Below are 17,261 nucleotides of genomic sequence, written 5' to 3'. Positions count from 1 at the left end.
CACCGCTGTAATCTATTCTAGATGAGCGTGGAGACTCTCTGTCCATCACCGCTGTAATCTATTCTAGATGAGCGTGGAGACTCTCTGTCCATCACCGCTGTAATCTATTCTAGATGAGCGTGGAGACATACTCTCTGTCCATCACCGCTGTAATCTATTCTAGATGAGGGTGGAGACATACTCTCTGTCCATCACCGCTGTAATCTATTCTAGATGAACGTGGAGACTCTCTGTCCATCACCGCTGTAATCTACTGGGAACCTAAAATTATCTCAAACTGGAGATTTAAACGACGACAGGAAATCCTCCTGGTTTATCGACCTCACCACTCACCATTTTACAGAACAAGTTCCTGGCTACGCCTCACAAAAGGACAGTTTGAAATGCGGCCAATTAAAATGTAACCTTTTATTACAACATGTGTATAGGCTATAGTTGTTTTATCAGATCAGCCTGAAAAACAGGTAAACTCAGATTTACTCAGGAGGCATACAACACAGTGCGGGTTTAGCCTATAGGTCTAGTGGTTAGATTTGTTTGTGTATTCTTTCAGGCTCACAGTGCCGACCGAACCAAGGTTCAGTATGAATATGTATACTGTTAAACCCCTAACAGATACAGAAAAACATTTCTAAGCAGAACAAAGAAGACAGAAATAAAAACAGACAAGTCGTTTAATCTCAGAAGACAGTACAACACTGCTCTGCTTACAGCGTGCACGGAGAGAGAGATAGAGGGTCCATGTCAGGGAGAGAGAGATAGAGGGTCCATGTCAGGGAGCGAGAGATAGAGGGTCCATGTCAGGGAGAGAGAGATAGAGGGTCCATGTCAGGGAGCGAGAGATAGAGGGTCCCCATGTCGGGGAGCGAGAGATAGAGGGTCCCCATGTCGGGGAGAGAGAGATAGAGGGTCCCCATGTCGGGGAGAGAGAGATAGAGGGTCCCCATGTCGGGGAGAGAGAGATAGAGGGTCCCCATGTCGGGGAGAGAGAGATAGAGGGTCCCTGTCAGGGAGCGAGAGATAGAGGGTCCCTGTCAGGGAGCGAGAGATAGAGGGTCCCCATGTCGGGGAGAGAGAGAGATAGAGGGTCCATGTCGGGGAGAGAGAGAGAGAGGGTCCATAACAGAGGGTCCATGTCGGGGAGAGAGAGATAGAGGGTCCATAACGGAGGGTCCATGTCGGGGAGAGAGATAGAGGGTCCATGTCAGGGAGAGAGAGAGATAGAGGGTCCCCATGTCGGGGAGAGAGAGATAGAGGGTCCCCATGTCAGGGAGAGAGAGAGATAGAGGGTCCATGTCGGGGAGAGAGAGAGAGAGGGTCCATAACAGAGGGTCCATGTCGGGGAGAGAGAGATAGAGGGTCCATAACGGAGGGTCCATGTCGGGGAGAGAGATAGAGGGTCCATAACAGAGGGTCCATGTCGGGGAGAGAGATAGAGGGTCCATGTCAGGGAGAGAGAGATAGAGGGTCCATAACAGAGGGTCCATGTCGGGGAGAGAGAGATAGAGGGTCCATAACAGAGGGTCCATGTCGGGGAGAGAGAGATAGAGGGTCCATAACAGAGGGTCAATAACAGAGGGTCCATGTCGGGGAGAGAGATAGAGGGTCCATGTCAGGGAGAGAGAGATAGAGGGTCCATGTCGGGGAGAGAGAGAGAGAGGGTCCATAACAGAGGGTCCATGTCGGGGAGAGAGAGATAGAGGGTCCATAACAGAGGGTCCATGTCGGGGAGAGAGAGAGAGAGGGTCCATGTCAGGGAGAGAGAGAGATAGAAGGTCCATGTCAGGGAGAGAGAGATAGAGGGTCCCCATATCGGGGGAGAGAGAGATAGAGGGTCCATGTTGGGGGAGAGAGAGATAGAGGGTCCATGTCGGAGAGAGAGAGATAGAAGGTCCATGTCGGAGAGAGAGAGATAGAAGGTCCATGTCGGAGAGAGAGAGATAGAGGGTCCATGTCGGGGGAGAGAGAGATAGAGGGTCCCCATGTCGGGGAGAGATTGATAGAGGGTCCATGTCGGAGAGAGAGAGATAGAAGGTCCATGTCGGAGTCCCATTGAGGTGATGATCTGGGCTAGGACGCCCGCCATGCATCAGTCCTTTGCTCCTGTCTGTATGCGTCTCAGCGGACCAATAGATAGATGCCCCAGCCAGTGTAGGGGGCCCTGGTCCAAGTTGACCAATAGATGGATGCCCCAGCCAGTGTAGGGGGCCCTGGTCCCAATTGACCAATAGATAGATGCCCCAGCCAGTGTAGGGGGCCCTGGTCCCAGTTGACCAATAGATGGATGCCCCAGCCAGTGTAGGGGGCCCTGGTCCCAGTTGACCAATAGATAGATGCCCCAGCCAGTGTAGGGCGCCCTGGTCCCAGTTGACCAATAGATGGATGCCCCAGCCAGTGTAGGGGGCCCTGGTCCCAGTTGACCAATAGATAGATGCCTCAGCAAGTGTAGGGGGCCCTGGTCCCAGTTGACCAATAGATGGATGCCCCAGCCAGTGTAGGGGGCCCTGGTCCCAGTTGACCAATAGATGGCTGCCATTGGCCCCTGCTGCTCTATGGCTGGTCTGGTCTGGGCTCCAGTGGTCAGAGAGGGAGTGACAGAGCTGGGGCCAGTGTCTACAGTAGGTGAGGGGTCAGGGATGTCACCTCTGTGCTGAGGTCTTACTGGACCCCCCCAGGCCCTGTTTCCCTCTGCTGTTCCCCCTGCTGTAGTCTCCTCCTGCCTGGCCCCCCGAGTCACCCCTACCCTGCCTCCACTTCTGACCTTTAGCCTCTGGCTCCGAGTCACTGAGTTCCAGGTCAGGGCAGTATCCGTCCGTCTCCTGGTAGGGTGGTGGTCTGGTACCACCGAGTCCCTGGGGGACTCCAGGAAGTGGTTTGGCCCAGGTTCGGTCCTTGGCTGATCTGGTGCCTTTACCCCCCTGGGACACCTTGTCCCCCCGCAGGTCCTCCGTGGTCCGCACCAAGCTGACCGTCGCCTCCTTGAACGACCGGTTGAAGTGCTCCATGGTTGACCTCCTGAAGCTGGTTGACTGGCTTCCCTTGCCCCCTGACCCCTCACCAGCTTCCTGTTCACTGGGGGTCTGACAAGCGGTGTCCTTCTGGGTCACGACCACCATCTTCTCCGTCACACCGTTGGATTTGGGGACGTGCCCAACTCTGTCTGGGTCCAGTTTAACATTTCCATTGGAGGAGGAGTGGACTGGGAGCGCCAGAGGTTTACCCGGTAAGGTTTTGCCAGTCAGGGGCTTGCCAGTAGATTTGATAGGCAGGGCTGAGGCTCTGGACATGCTGTTGGTCAGTGCTGGTCCAATGGTGGTACTACCTTCTCTACATGACTGACCTGAGGTAGAGGTTGACAGTAGAATGCCATTGGAGAGCTCCTCTCTCTTGCCTCGCCCATGGAGCTGAGGCTTACCTCCTCCTTTACCCTTCCCCAGCCCCCCTCCTTCATTCCCCAGCCCCCCTCCTTCCTTCCCCAGCCCCTTCCCTCCACCACTACGTTCGTGAACATTCCCGCTGTTATCTGGACACAGGGGGCCGTTTCCTGACTTGAAGCCGGTCTTCCCGTTACCCAGCGACACTTTGGGCATCTTCAGCTTCAGGGTGATTCTGGGAGGAGGCCGGAACAACATGCTGTCCACCGGCAGACCTGGAGAGAGAGACAAACACCATGAGTCCCAACTCCACCCTAGGATAGAACGTTAACCTGGAGTCCCAACTCCGCCCTGGGATAGAACGTTAACCTGGAGTCCCAACTCCACCCTAGGATAGAACGTTAACCCGGAGTCCCAACTCCACCTTAGGATAGAACGTTAACCTGGAGTCCCAACTCCACCTTAGGATAGAACGTTAACCCAACTCCACCCTAGGATAGAACATTAACCTGGAGTCCCAACTCCACCCTAGGATAGAACGTTAACTTGGAGTCCCAACTCCACCCTAGGATAGAACGTTAACCTAGAGTCCCAACTCCGCCCTAGGATAGAACGTTAACCCGGAGTCCCAACTCCACCCTAGGATAGAATGTTAACCCGGAGTCCCAACTCCACCCTAGGATAGAACGTTAACCCGGAGTCCCAACTCCACCCTAGGATAGAACGTTAACCCGGAGTGCCAACTCCACCCTAGGATAGAACGTTAAACCCAGAGTCCCAACTCCACCCTAGGATAGAACGTTAACCCAGAGTCCCAACTCCACCCTAGGATAGAACGTTAACCTAGAGTCCCAACTCCGCCCTAGGATAGAACGTTAACCCGGAGTCCCAACTCCACCCTAGGATAGAACGTTAACCCGGAGTCCCAACTCCACCCTAGGATAGAATGTTAACCTGTTAGGGCTAGGGGGCAGTATTGACACGGCTGGATAAAAAACATACCCGATTTAATCTGGTTACCACTCCTACCCAGTAACTAGAATATGCATATACTTATTACATATGGATAGAAAACACCCTACATTTTCTAAAACTGTTTGAATGGTGTCTGTGAGTATAACAGAACTCAAATGGCAGGTCAAAACCTGAGAGATTCCTTTACAGGAAGTGGCCTGTCTGACCATTTCTTGAACTTCTTTTCCATCTCTATCATTTACTAAGGATCTCTGCTCTAACGTGACACTTCCCACGTCGTCCATAGGCGCTCAGAGCCCGGGAAAAAACAGAATGTCGTCATTCCAGCCCCAGGCTGAAACACATTATCGCCTTTCTCAAGTGGCCTATCAAGGGACACTGGGCTTATGCGCGTGACCCCGACCGCCCCCGCCTTTGGGATTTTTTTCCTCTGTTTGCCGAAAAGGAGATTCCCTGTCGGAATATTATCGCTTTTCTACGAGAAAAATGTCGTAAAAATTGATTTTAAACAGCGGTTGACATGCTTCGAAGTACGGTAATGGAATATTTAGAATTTTATTGTCACGAATTGCGCCATGCGCGCGACACTTCTTTACTATTTCGGATAGTGTCTGGAACGCATACGAACAAAACGCCGCTATTCGGATATAACGATGGATTATTTTGGACCAAACCAACATTTGTTATTGAAGTAGCAGTCCTGGGTGTGCATTCTGACGAAGACAACAAAAGGTAATCAAACTTTTATAATAGTAAATATGATTATGGTGAGTGCTAAACTTGCCGGGTGTCTAAATAAGCGAGCCCGTGATGCCTGGGCTATGTACTTAGAATATTGCAAAATGTGCTTTCACCAAAAAGCTATTTTAAAATCGGACATATCGAGTGCATAGAGGAGGTCTGTATCTATAATTCTTAAAATAATTGTTATGCTTTTTGTGAACGTTTATCGTGAGTAATTTAGTAAAATGTTAGCGAATTCCCCGGAAGTTTGCGGGGGTATGCTAGTTCTGAACGTCACATGCTAATGTAAAAAGCTGGTTTTTGATATAAATATGAACTTGATTGAACAAAACATGCATGTATTGTATAACATAATGTCCTAGGGTTGTCATCTGATGAAGATCATCAAAGGTGAGTGCTGCATTTAGCTGTCTTCTGGGTTTTGGTGACATTATATGCTGGCTTGAAAAATGGGTGTCTGATTATTTCTGGCTTGGTACTCTGCTGACATAATCTAATGTTTTGCTTTCGTTGTAAAGCCTTTTTGAAATCGGACAGTGTGGTTAGATTAACGAGAGTCTTGTCTTTAAATGGCTGTAAAATAGTGATATGTTTGAGAAATTGAAGTAATAGGATTTTTAAGGTTTTGAAAATCGCGCCACAGGATAGCAGTGGCTGTTACGTAGGTGGGACGAATTCGTCCCGCCTAGCCTAGAGAGGTTAACCCGGAGTCCCAACTCCACCCTAGGATAGAACGTTAACCTGGAGTCCCAACTCCACCCTAGGATAGAACGTTAACCTGGAGTCCCAACTCCACCCTAGGATAGAACGTTAACCTGGAGTCCCAACTCCACCCTAGGATAGAATGTTAGTCTGTTCCTCTTCTGGATAGAGGACACACAGACACACAACCAGTATCTTACCAGCGGAGATTTCCTGATTGAGCAGTTTGACGTGGAGGTTGAAGATCTGTTCCTGGGCTTTGCTCTGAGACAGTTTTAGCTTCTCCCTCCGACTCACCATGTAACACAGGTTCCTCACCTGTAGGGGACACAACACGGCCCGTCAAGAGAGCAGACATTGACCCAACATGGTAGAGAAGGCTATGTTCTATATCAGAGGTGGGTAAACTTTTTGGCTCAGGGGTCTGATCGGGATTTTGAAATTCAACGGAGAGCCGTAGTTTGTCCGCCCCATTTTGAGATAGACATTGAAATACCTGGAAGGTTCCTCAGTAACCAGGATATAATAGTATGATACTATAACTGGCACAGAAAATGTGTACCTGGAGCTAACCTAGAACAAATATGGATGAGCTTGATTACATTACATCAAGTCTCTCTGACCCTGTTCCTGGAGGGATACCCCTCCTGTAGGTTTTAACTCCAACCCAGTTCCTGGAGAGATACCCCTCCTGTAGGTTTTAACTCCAACCCTGTTCCTGGAGAGATACCCCTCCTGGAGGTTTTAACTCCAACCCTGTTCCTGGAGAGATACCCTCCTGGAGGTTTTAACTCAAACCCTGTTCCTGGAGAGATACCCTCCTAGAGGTTTTAACTCAAACCCTGTTCCTGGAGAGAGACCCTCTTGTAGGTTTTAACTCCAACCCTGTTCCTGGAGAGATACCCTCCTAGAGGTTTTAACTCCAACCCTGTTCCTGGAGAGATACCCTCCTAGAGGTTTTAACTCCAACCCTGTACCCTCCTGTAGGTTTTAACTCCAACCCTGTTCCTGGAGAGATACCCTCCTGGAGGTTTTAACTCAAACCCTGTTCCTGGAGAGATACCCCTCCTGGAGGTTTTAACTCCAACCCTGTTCCTGGAGAGATACCCTCCTGGAGGTTTTAACTCAAACCCTGTTCCTGGAGAGATACCCCTCCTGGAGGTTTTAACTCCAACCCTGTTCCTGGAGAGATACCCTCCTGGAGGTTTTAACTCAAACCCTGTTCCTGGAGAGAGACCCTCTTGTAGGTTTTAACTCCAACCCTGTACCCTCCTGTAGGTTTTAACTCCAACCCTGTTCCTGGAGAGATACCCTGTTGTAGGTTTTAACGCCAACCCTGTTCCTGGAGAGATACCCTCCTGGAGGTTTTAACTCCAACCCTGTTCCTGGAGGATACCCTCCAGGGTCAGAGTTAAAACCTCTAGGAGGGTATCTCTCCAGGAACAGGGTTGGAGTTAAAACCTCCAGGAGGGGTATCTCTCCAGGAACAGGGTTGGAGTTAAAACCTCCAGGAGGGGTATCTCTCCAGGAACAGGGTTGACGAGCCCTGATATAATATAAATCAACCAGTCACTAAGTCCTGTCGGAGGTGCATGAACATCCTCATTCGTACGTAGCCGCTGTCTTCTAATATATCTATTTTAAATGATCTAACTACTATAATCTAACTAATAATTAATACTAACCCTCTCTAAGTCCTGTCGGAGATGCATGAACATCCTCATTCGTGTGTGGATGCTGTCTTCATGAGGCAACAGCAGCAAGTTATCCTCCTCCTCACCAGGGGGCAGCAGAGGACGGTTGAAGTTGCTCTTCCTCTTCAGTTTCCAGTACTGGTAGATGAAGTCCAGCAAGGTGGGAGGGAGACCCAGGTTCAGGGCCAGCTCCTCCGGGTGAATCAGAGTAGAAAACTCCTCCTCCAGCTCTAGTAACCTCTGGGCCCTTAGGCCACCCCTCTCTGGGTCTACGGGAGGTTTGGGCCGGGCCGGACTGAGACCGGAGCCTGGCTCCCCTGCCTTGGGCGGCTTGTTGTGGGCTGGCTCAGAGGGGCTGAGACCGGAGCCTGGCTCCCCTGCCTTGGGCTGCTTGTTGTGGGCTGGTTGACAGGGGCTGAGGCCGGGGGCTGGTGGGTCGGAGGAGGCCTGGTTCTTGGGCTTGCTGTGCTTCAGGCAGTAGGACCTGAACTTCACCTCGTCTCCTTCATCCAGGATGGTCTTCATCTCCAGGCTGTACTCGAAGGCACACGTCACATGGAACGGGACGGTGCAGTTCTTCACTGAGCACTGAGAGGGACGAGACCCAACACAACAGAATATACACATCATTAACTAAATCAGAATAATACAAATTACAACTCCAAGACACACGTCACATGGAACGGGACGGCGCAGTTCTTCACTCAGCCCTCTGGGGGATGGAGGAGGATAAGGAGAGTTGAACTCTGGGGGATGGAGGAGGATAAGGAGAGTTCAAATCTGGGGGATGGAAGAGGATAAGGAGAGTTGAACTCTGGGGGATGGAAGAGGATAAGGAGAGTTGAACTCTGGGGGATGGAGGAGGATAAGGAGAGTTGAACTCTGGGGGATGGAGGAGGATAAGGAGAGTTGAACTCTGGGGGATGGAAGAGGATAAGGAGAGTTGAACTCTGGGGGATGGAGGAGGATAAGGAGAGTTGAACTCTGGGGGATGGAGGAGGATAAGGAGAGTTGAACTCTGGGGGATAAGGAGAGTTGAACTCTGGGGGATGGAGGAGGATAAGGAGAGTTGAACTCTGGGGGGATGGAGGAGGATAAGGAGAGTTGAACTCTGGGGGATGGAGGAGGATAAGGAGAGTTGAACTCTGGGGGATGGAGGAGGATAAGGAGAGTTGAACTCTGGGGGATGGAGGAGGATAAGGAGAGTTGAACTCTGGGGGATGGAGGAGGATAAGGAGAGTTGAACTCTGGGGGATGGAGGAGGATAAGGAGAGTTGAACTCTGGGGGGGGGGGGGGATAAGGAGAGTTGAACTCTGGGGGATGGAGGAGGATAAGGAGAGTTGAACTCTGGGGGATGGAGGAGGATAAGGAGAGTTGAACTCTGGGGGATGGAGGAGGATAAGGAGAGTTGAACTCTGGGCGATGGAAGAGGATAAGGAGAGTTGAACTCTGGGAGATGGAGGAGGATAAGGAGAGTTCATTGACTGATCCTGATACACAACTAATACAAACATTTTACTAGCTACCTCCAGGTAGACAGCAGGCCCTACCTCCAGGCAGACAGCAGGCCCTACCTCCAGGTAGACAGTAGCAGGCCCTACCTCCAGGTAGACAGTAGCAGGCCCTACCTCCAGGTAGACAGTAGCAGGCCCTACCTCCAGGTAGATAGTATTACTCACCTGTATACAGGCACCAGTCTTCAGTTTACAGAGGCTGCAGATGAGAGACCAGCGTGAGTGGGGGATGTGAGACACCTTGGTGATGGGCTCCATCCTCTCTGGACACGCTATGCTCACCTAGAAATACATGAAGAACACACTGTTAGCACGCTATTGGTCAGATTTACATTACATTTACATTTTAGTCATTTAGCAGACACTCTTATCCAGAGCGACTTACAGTAGTGAATGCATACATTTCATACAATTTCATACATTTTGACTTTTGATTTTGACCCCCCCCCCTTGTTCAGGGACACATTATTCCATTTCTGTTAGTCACATGTTTGTGAAACTTGTTCAGTTTATGTCTCAGTTGTTGAATCTTGTTATGTTCATACAAATATTTACACATGTTAAGTTTGCTGAAAATAAAAAGCAGTTGAAAGTGAGAGGACGTTTCTTGTTTCGCTGAGTTTATAAAGGGAATAGGCTGTCATTCAGAAGTCATCCATTACCTCAGGGATCCACAGGGCACAGCTAACGTGTGCCCACTTGGTGCCCGCCCTCGTAGCTTTCATCGCCCCTCCCTTGATGGGACATAACTGACACTGGGGGTCGATGCCCAGGACACACGTCCTGCACAGCCAGTTACCATCTGGTACCTTCACTATACCGTAACACGCCTGGGCAGGAGAAAGAGAGAGAAAGAGAGAGAAAGAGAGAGAGAGAGAGCGAGAGAGAGAGAGAGAGAGAGAGAGAGAGTTAAGACTAAATGAACCTGCTAAATGAACTAGTGTAGCGCACAGCCACATCAGGACCTGCTAAATGAACTAGTGTAGCCCCACAGCCACATCAGGACCTGCTAAATGAACTAGTGTAGCCCACAGACACATCAGGACCTGCTAAATGAACTAGTGTAGCCCACAGCCACATCAGGACCTGCTAAATGAACTAGTGTCGCCCACAGCCACATCAGGACCTGCTAAATGAACTAGTGTAGCCCACAGCCACATCAGGACCTGCTAAATGAACTAGTGTAGCCCCACAGCCACATCAGGACCTGCTAAATGAACTAGTGTAGCCCACAGCCACATCAGGACCTGCTAAATTAACTAGTGTAGCCCACAGCCACATCAGGACCTGCTAAATGAACTAGTGTAGCCCACAGCCACATCAGGACCTGCTAAATGAACAAGTGTAGCCCACAGCCACATCAGGACCTGCTAAATGAACTAGTGTCGCCCACAGCCACATCAGGACCTGCTAAATGAACTAGTGTAGCCCACAGCCACATCAGGACCTGCTAAATGAACTAGTGTCGCTCACAGCCACATCAGGACCTGCTAAATGAACTAGTGTCGCCCCAGAGCCACATCAGGACCTGCTAAATTAACTAGTGTAGTCCACAGCCACATCAGGACCTGCTAAATGAACTAGTGTAGCCCACAGCCACATCAGGACCTGCTAAATGAACTAGTGTAGCCCACAGCCACATCAGGACCTGCTAAATGAACTAGTGTAGCCCCAAAGACACATCAGGACCTGCTAAATGAACTAGTGTTGCCCACAGCCACATCAGGACCTGCTAAATGAACTAGTGTCGCTCACAGCCACATCAGGACCTGCTAAATGAACTAGTGTAGCCCCACAGCCACATCAGGACCTACTAAATGAACTAGTGTAGCCCACAGCCACATCAGGACCTGCTAAATGAACTAGTGTCGCCCCAGAGCCACATCAGGACCTGCTAAATGAACTAGTGTAGTCCACAGCCACATCAGGACCTGCTAAATGAACTAGTGTAGCCCACAGCCACATCAGGACCTGCTAAATGAACTAGTGTAGCCCACAGCCACATCAGGACCTGCTAAATGAACTAGTGTAGCCCACAGCCACATCAGGACCTGCTAAATGAACTAGTGTCGCCCCACAGCCACATCAGGACCTGCTAAATGAACTAGTGTCGCCCCACAGCCACATCAGGACCTGCTAAATGAACTAGTGTCGCCCCACAGCCACATCAGGACCTGCTAAATGAACTAGTGTCGCCCCAGAGCCACATCAGGACCTGCTAAATGAACAAGTGTAGCCCACAGCCACATCAGGACCTGCTAAATGAACTAGTGTCGCCCCAGAGCCAGATCAGGACCTGCTAAATTAACTAGTGTAGTCCACAGCCACATCAGGACCTGCTAAATGAACTAGTGTAGCCCACAGCCACATCAGGACCTGCTAAATGAACTAGTGTAGTCCACAGCCACATCAGGACCTGCTAAATGAACTAGTGTAGCCCACAGCCACATCAGGACCTGCTAAATGAACTAGTGTAGCCCCACAGCCACATCAGGACCTGCTAAATGAACTAGTGTAGCCCACAGCCACATCAGGACCTGCAATATGAACTAGTGTCGCCCCACAGCCACATCAGGACCTGCTAAATGAACTAGTGTCGCCCCACAGCCACATTGGAACCTGCTAAATGAACTAGTGTCGCCCCACAGCCACATCAGGACCTGCTAAATGAACTAGTGTAGTCCACAGCCACATCAGGACCTGCTAAATGAACTAGTGTCGCCTCACAGCCACATCAGGACCTGCTAAATGAACTAGTGTCGCCCCACAGCCACATCAGGACCTGCTAAATGAACTAGTGTAGCCCACAGCCACATCAGGACCTGCTAAATGAACTAGTGTAGCCCACAGCCACATCAGGACCTGCTAAATTAACTTGTGTAGCCCACAGCCATATGGCACAGCCACATCAGGACCTGCTAAATGAACTAGTGTAGCCCACAGCCACATCAGGACCTGCTAAATGAACTAGTGTAGCCCCACAGCCACATCAGGACCTGCTAAATGAACTAGTGTAGCCCCACACCCACATCAGGACCTGCTAAATGAACTAGTGTAGCCCCACAGCCACATCAGGACCTGCTAAATGAACTAGTGTCGCCCACAGCCACATCAGGACCTGCTAAATGAACTAGTGTAGCCCACAGCCACATCAGGACCTGCTAAATGAACAAGTGTGGTCCACAGCCAGATCAGGACCTGCTAAATGAACTAGTGTAGCCCACAGCCACATCAGGACCTGCTAAATGAACAAGTGTAGCCCACAGCCACATCAGGACCTGCTAAATGAACTAGTGTAGCCCCACAGCCACATCAGGACCTGCTAAATGAACTAGTGTAGCCCACAGCCACATCAGGACCTGCTAAATGAACTAGTGTAGCCCACAGCCACATCAGGACCTGCTAAATGAACTAGTGTCGCCCCACAGCCACATCAGGACCTGCTAAATGAACTAGTGTCGCCCCACAGCCACATCAGGACCTGCTAAATGAACTAGTGTCGCCCCACAGCCACATCAGGACCTGCTAAATGAACTAGTGTCGCCCCACAGCCACATCAGGACCTGCTAAATGAACTAGTGTAGTCCACAGCCACATCAGGACCTGCTAAATGAACTAGTGTAGCCCCACAGCCACATCAGGACCTGCTAAATGAACAAGTGTAGCCCACAGCCACATCAGGACCTGCTAAATGAACTAGTGTCGCCCACAGCCACATCAGGACCTGCTAAATGAACTAGTGTAGCCCACAGCCACATCAGGACCTGCTAAATGAACTAGTGTCGCTCACAGCCACATCAGGACCTGCTAAATGAACTAGTGTAGCCCCACAGCCACATCAGGACCTGCTAAATGAACTAGTGTCGCCCCAGAGCCAGATCAGGACCTGCTAAATTAACTAGTGTAGTCCACAGCCACATCAGGACCTGCTAAATGAACTAGTGTAGCCCACAGCCACATCAGGACCTGCTAAATGAACTAGTGTAGCCCACAGCCACATCAGGACCTGCTAAATGAACTAGTGTAGCCCCACAGCCACATCAGGACCTGCTAAATGAACTAGTGTAGCCCACAGCCACATCAGGACCTGCTAAATGAACTAGTGTAGCCCCACAGCCACACCAGGACCTACTAAATGAACTAGTGTAGCCCACAGCCACACCAGGACCTGCTAAATGAACTAGTGTCGCCCCAGAGCCACATCAGGACCTGCTAAATTAAGTAGTGTAGTCCACAGCCACATCAGGACCTGCTAAATGAACTAGTGTAGCCCACAGCCACATCAGGACCTGCTAAATGAACTAGTGTAGCCCACAGCCACATCAGGACCTGCTAAATGAACTAGTGTAGCCCCACAGCCACATCAGGACCTGCTAAATGAACTAGTGTAGCCCACAGCCACATCAGGACCTGCAATATGAACTAGTGTCGCCCCACAGCCACATCAGGACCTGCTAAATGAACTAGTGTCGCCCCACAGCCACATTGGAACCTGCTAAATGAACTAGTGTCGCCCCACAGCCACATCAGGACCTGCTAAATGAACTAGTGTAGTCCACAGCCACATCAGGACCTGCTAAATGAACTAGTGTCGCCTCACAGCCACATCAGGACCTGCTAAATGAACTAGTGTCGCCCCACAGCCACATCAGGACCTGCTAAATGAACTAGTGTAGCCCACAGCCACATCAGGACCTGCTAAATGAACTAGTGTAGCCCACAGCCACATCAGGACCTGCTAAATGAACTAGTGTAGCCCACAGCCATATGGCACAGCCACATCAGGACCTGCTAAATGAACTAGTGTCGCTCACAGCCACATCAGGACCTGCTAAATGAACTAGTGTAGCCCCACAGCCACATCAGGACCTGCTAAATGAACTAGTGTAGCCCACAGCCACATCAGGACCTGCAATATGAACTAGTGTCGCCCCACAGCCACATCAGGACCTGCTAAATGAACTAGTGTCGCCCCACAGCCACATTGGAACCTGCTAAATGAACTAGTGTCGCCCCACAGCCACATCAGGACCTGCTAAATGAACTAGTGTAGTCCACAGCCACATCAGGACCTGCTAAATGAACTAGTGTCGCCTCACAGCCACATCAGGACCTGCTAAATGAACTAGTGTCGCCCCACAGCCACATCAGGACCTGCTAAATGAACTAGTGTAGCCCACAGCCACATCAGGACCTGCTAAATGAACTAGTGTAGCCCACAGCCACATCAGGACCTGCTAAATGAACTAGTGTAGCCCACAGCCATATGGCACAGCCACATCAGGACCTGCTAAATGAACTAGTGTCGCTCACAGCCACATCAGGACCTGCTAAATGAACTAGTGTAGCCCCACAGCCACATCAGGACCTGCTAAATGAACTAGTGTCGCCCCACAGCCACATCAGGACCTGCTAAATGAACTAGTGTCGCCCCACAGCCACATCAGGACCTGCTAAATGAACTAGTGTAGTCCACAGCCACATCAGGACCTGCTAAATGAACTAGTGTAGCCCCACAGCCACATCAGGACCTGCTAAATGAACAAGTGTAGCCCACAGCCACATCAGGACCTGCTAAATGAACTAGTGTCGCCCACAGCCACATCAGGACCTGCTAAATGAACTAGTGTAGCCCACAGCCACATCAGGACCTGCTAAATGAACTAGTGTCGCTCACAGCCACATCAGGACCTGCTAAATGAACTAGTGTAGCCCCACAGCCACATCAGGACCTGCTAAATGAACTAGTGTCGCCCCAGAGCCAGATCAGGACCTGCTAAATTAACTAGTGTAGTCCACAGCCACATCAGGACCTGCTAAATGAACTAGTGTAGCCCACAGCCACATCAGGACCTGCTAAATGAACTAGTGTAGCCCACAGCCACATCAGGACCTGCTAAATGAACTAGTGTAGCCCCACAGCCACATCAGGACCTGCTAAATGAACTAGTGTAGCCCACAGCCACATCAGGACCTGCTAAATGAACTAGTGTAGCCCCACAGCCACACCAGGACCTACTAAATGAACTAGTGTAGCCCACAGCCACACCAGGACCTGCTAAATGAACTAGTGTCGCCCCAGAGCCACATCAGGACCTGCTAAATTAAGTAGTGTAGTCCACAGCCACATCAGGACCTGCTAAATGAACTAGTGTAGCCCACAGCCACATCAGGACCTGCTAAATGAACTAGTGTAGCCCACAGCCACATCAGGACCTGCTAAATGAACTAGTGTAGCCCCACAGCCACATCAGGACCTGCTAAATGAACTAGTGTAGCCCACAGCCACATCAGGACCTGCAATATGAACTAGTGTCGCCCCACAGCCACATCAGGACCTGCTAAATGAACTAGTGTCGCCCCACAGCCACATTGGAACCTGCTAAATGAACTAGTGTCGCCCCACAGCCACATCAGGACCTGCTAAATGAACTAGTGTAGTCCACAGCCACATCAGGACCTGCTAAATGAACTAGTGTCGCCTCACAGCCACATCAGGACCTGCTAAATGAACTAGTGTCGCCCCACAGCCACATCAGGACCTGCTAAATGAACTAGTGTAGCCCACAGCCACATCAGGACCTGCTAAATGAACTAGTGTAGCCCACAGCCACATCAGGACCTGCTAAATGAACTAGTGTAGCCCACAGCCATATGGCACAGCCACATCAGGACCTGCTAAATGAACTAGTGTAGCCCACAGCCACATCAGGACCTGCTAAATGAACTAGTGTAGCCCCACAGCCACATCAGGACCTGCTAAATGAACTAGTGTAGCCCACAGCCACATCAGGACCTGCTAAATGAACTAGTGTCGCCCACAGCCACATCAGGACCTGCTAAATGAACTAGTGTAGCCCCACAGCCACATCAGGACCTGCTAAATGAACTAGTGTAGCCCCACAGCCACACCAGGACCTACTAAATGAACTAGTGTAGCCCACAGCCACACCAGGACCTGCTAAATGAACTAGTGTCGCCCCAGAGCCACATCAGGACCTGCTAAATTAAGTAGTGTAGTCCACAGCCACATCAGGACCTGCTAAATGAACTAGTGTAGCCCACAGCCACATCAGGACCTGCTAAATGAACTAGTGTAGCCCACAGCCACATCAGGACCTGCTAAATGAACTAGTGTAGCCCCACAGCCACATCAGGACCTGCTAAATGAACTAGTGTAGCCCACAGCCACATCAGGACCTGCAATATGAACTAGTGTCGCCCCACAGCCACATCAGGACCTGCTAAATGAACTAGTGTCGCCCCACAGCCACATTGGAACCTGCTAAATGAACTAGTGTCGCCCCACAGCCACATCAGGACCTGCTAAATGAACTAGTGTAGTCCACAGCCACATCAGGACCTGCTAAATGAACTAGTGTCGCCTCACAGCCACATCAGGACCTGCTAAATGAACTAGTGTCGCCCCACAGCCACATCAGGACCTGCTAAATGAACTAGTGTAGCCCACAGCCACATCAGGACCTGCTAAATGAACTAGTGTAGCCCACAGCCACATCAGGACCTGCTAAATGAACTAGTGTAGCCCACAGCCATATGGCACAGCCACATCAGGACCTGCTAAATGAACTAGTGTAGCCCACAGCCACACCAGGACCTGCTAAATGAACTAGTGTAGCCCCACAGCCACATCAGGACCTACTAAATGAACTAGTGTAGCCCACAGCCACATCAGGACCTGCTAAATGAACTAGTGTCGCCCCAGAGCCACATCAGGACCTGCTAAATGAACTAGTGTAGTCCACAGCCACATCAGGACCTGCTAAATGAACTAGTGTAGCCCACAGCCACATCAGGACCTGCTAAATGAACTAGTGTAGCCCACAGCCACATCAGGACCTGCTAAATGAACTAGTGTAGCCCACAGCCACATCAGGACCTGCTAAATGAACTAGTGTCGCCCCACAGCCACATCAGGACCTGCTAAATGAACTAGTGTCGCCCCACAGCCACATCAGGACCTGCTAAATGAACTAGTGTCGCCCCACAGCCACATCAGGACCTGCTAAATGAACTAGTGTCGCCCCAGAGCCACATCAGGACCTGCTAAATGAACAAGTGTAGCCCACAGCCACATCAGGACCTGCTAAATGAACTAGTGTCGCCCCAGAGCCAGATCAGGACCTGCTAAATTAACTAGTGTAGTCCACAGCCACATCAGGACCTGCTAAATGAACTAGTGTAGCCCACAGCCACATCAGGACCTGCTAAATGAACTAGTGTAGTCCACAGCCAC

The 17,261-nt window shown here is 50.5% G+C and overlaps 1 protein-coding gene across 4 annotated transcripts in view; it reads right to left on the bottom strand.

Annotated features, from left to right (window-relative positions):
• Positions 1-1,892: 1,892 nt before the first annotated feature.
• LOC106592529 (protein Jade-3) overlaps positions 1,893-17,261 on the bottom strand; it is a 62,044-nt gene continuing 46,675 nt past the window's right edge. For all 4 annotated transcript variants that reach the window (XM_045687223.1, XM_045687222.1, XM_045687225.1 and 1 more), the window contains 5 exons: positions 9,667-9,834; positions 9,170-9,286; positions 7,481-8,077; positions 5,996-6,113; positions 1,893-3,649 (listed from right to left, as the gene is read on the bottom strand). In XM_045687223.1, coding sequence (XP_045543179.1) covers positions 2,640-3,649; positions 5,996-6,113; positions 7,481-8,077; positions 9,170-9,286; positions 9,667-9,834 — 2,010 coding nt within the window. In that variant the 3' untranslated portion in view covers positions 1,893-2,639. The remainder of the gene's footprint in view (positions 3,650-5,995; positions 6,114-7,480; positions 8,078-9,169; positions 9,287-9,666; positions 9,835-17,261) is intronic.

Source organism: Salmo salar, chromosome ssa10, assembly GCF_905237065.1.
Source record: "Salmo salar chromosome ssa10, Ssal_v3.1, whole genome shotgun sequence".
Taxonomy (NCBI): domain Eukaryota; kingdom Metazoa; phylum Chordata; class Actinopteri; order Salmoniformes; family Salmonidae; genus Salmo; species Salmo salar.
The sequence above is the reverse complement of the archived record's forward strand: the minus strand, read 5'-3'. Positions and strand labels throughout refer to the sequence as shown.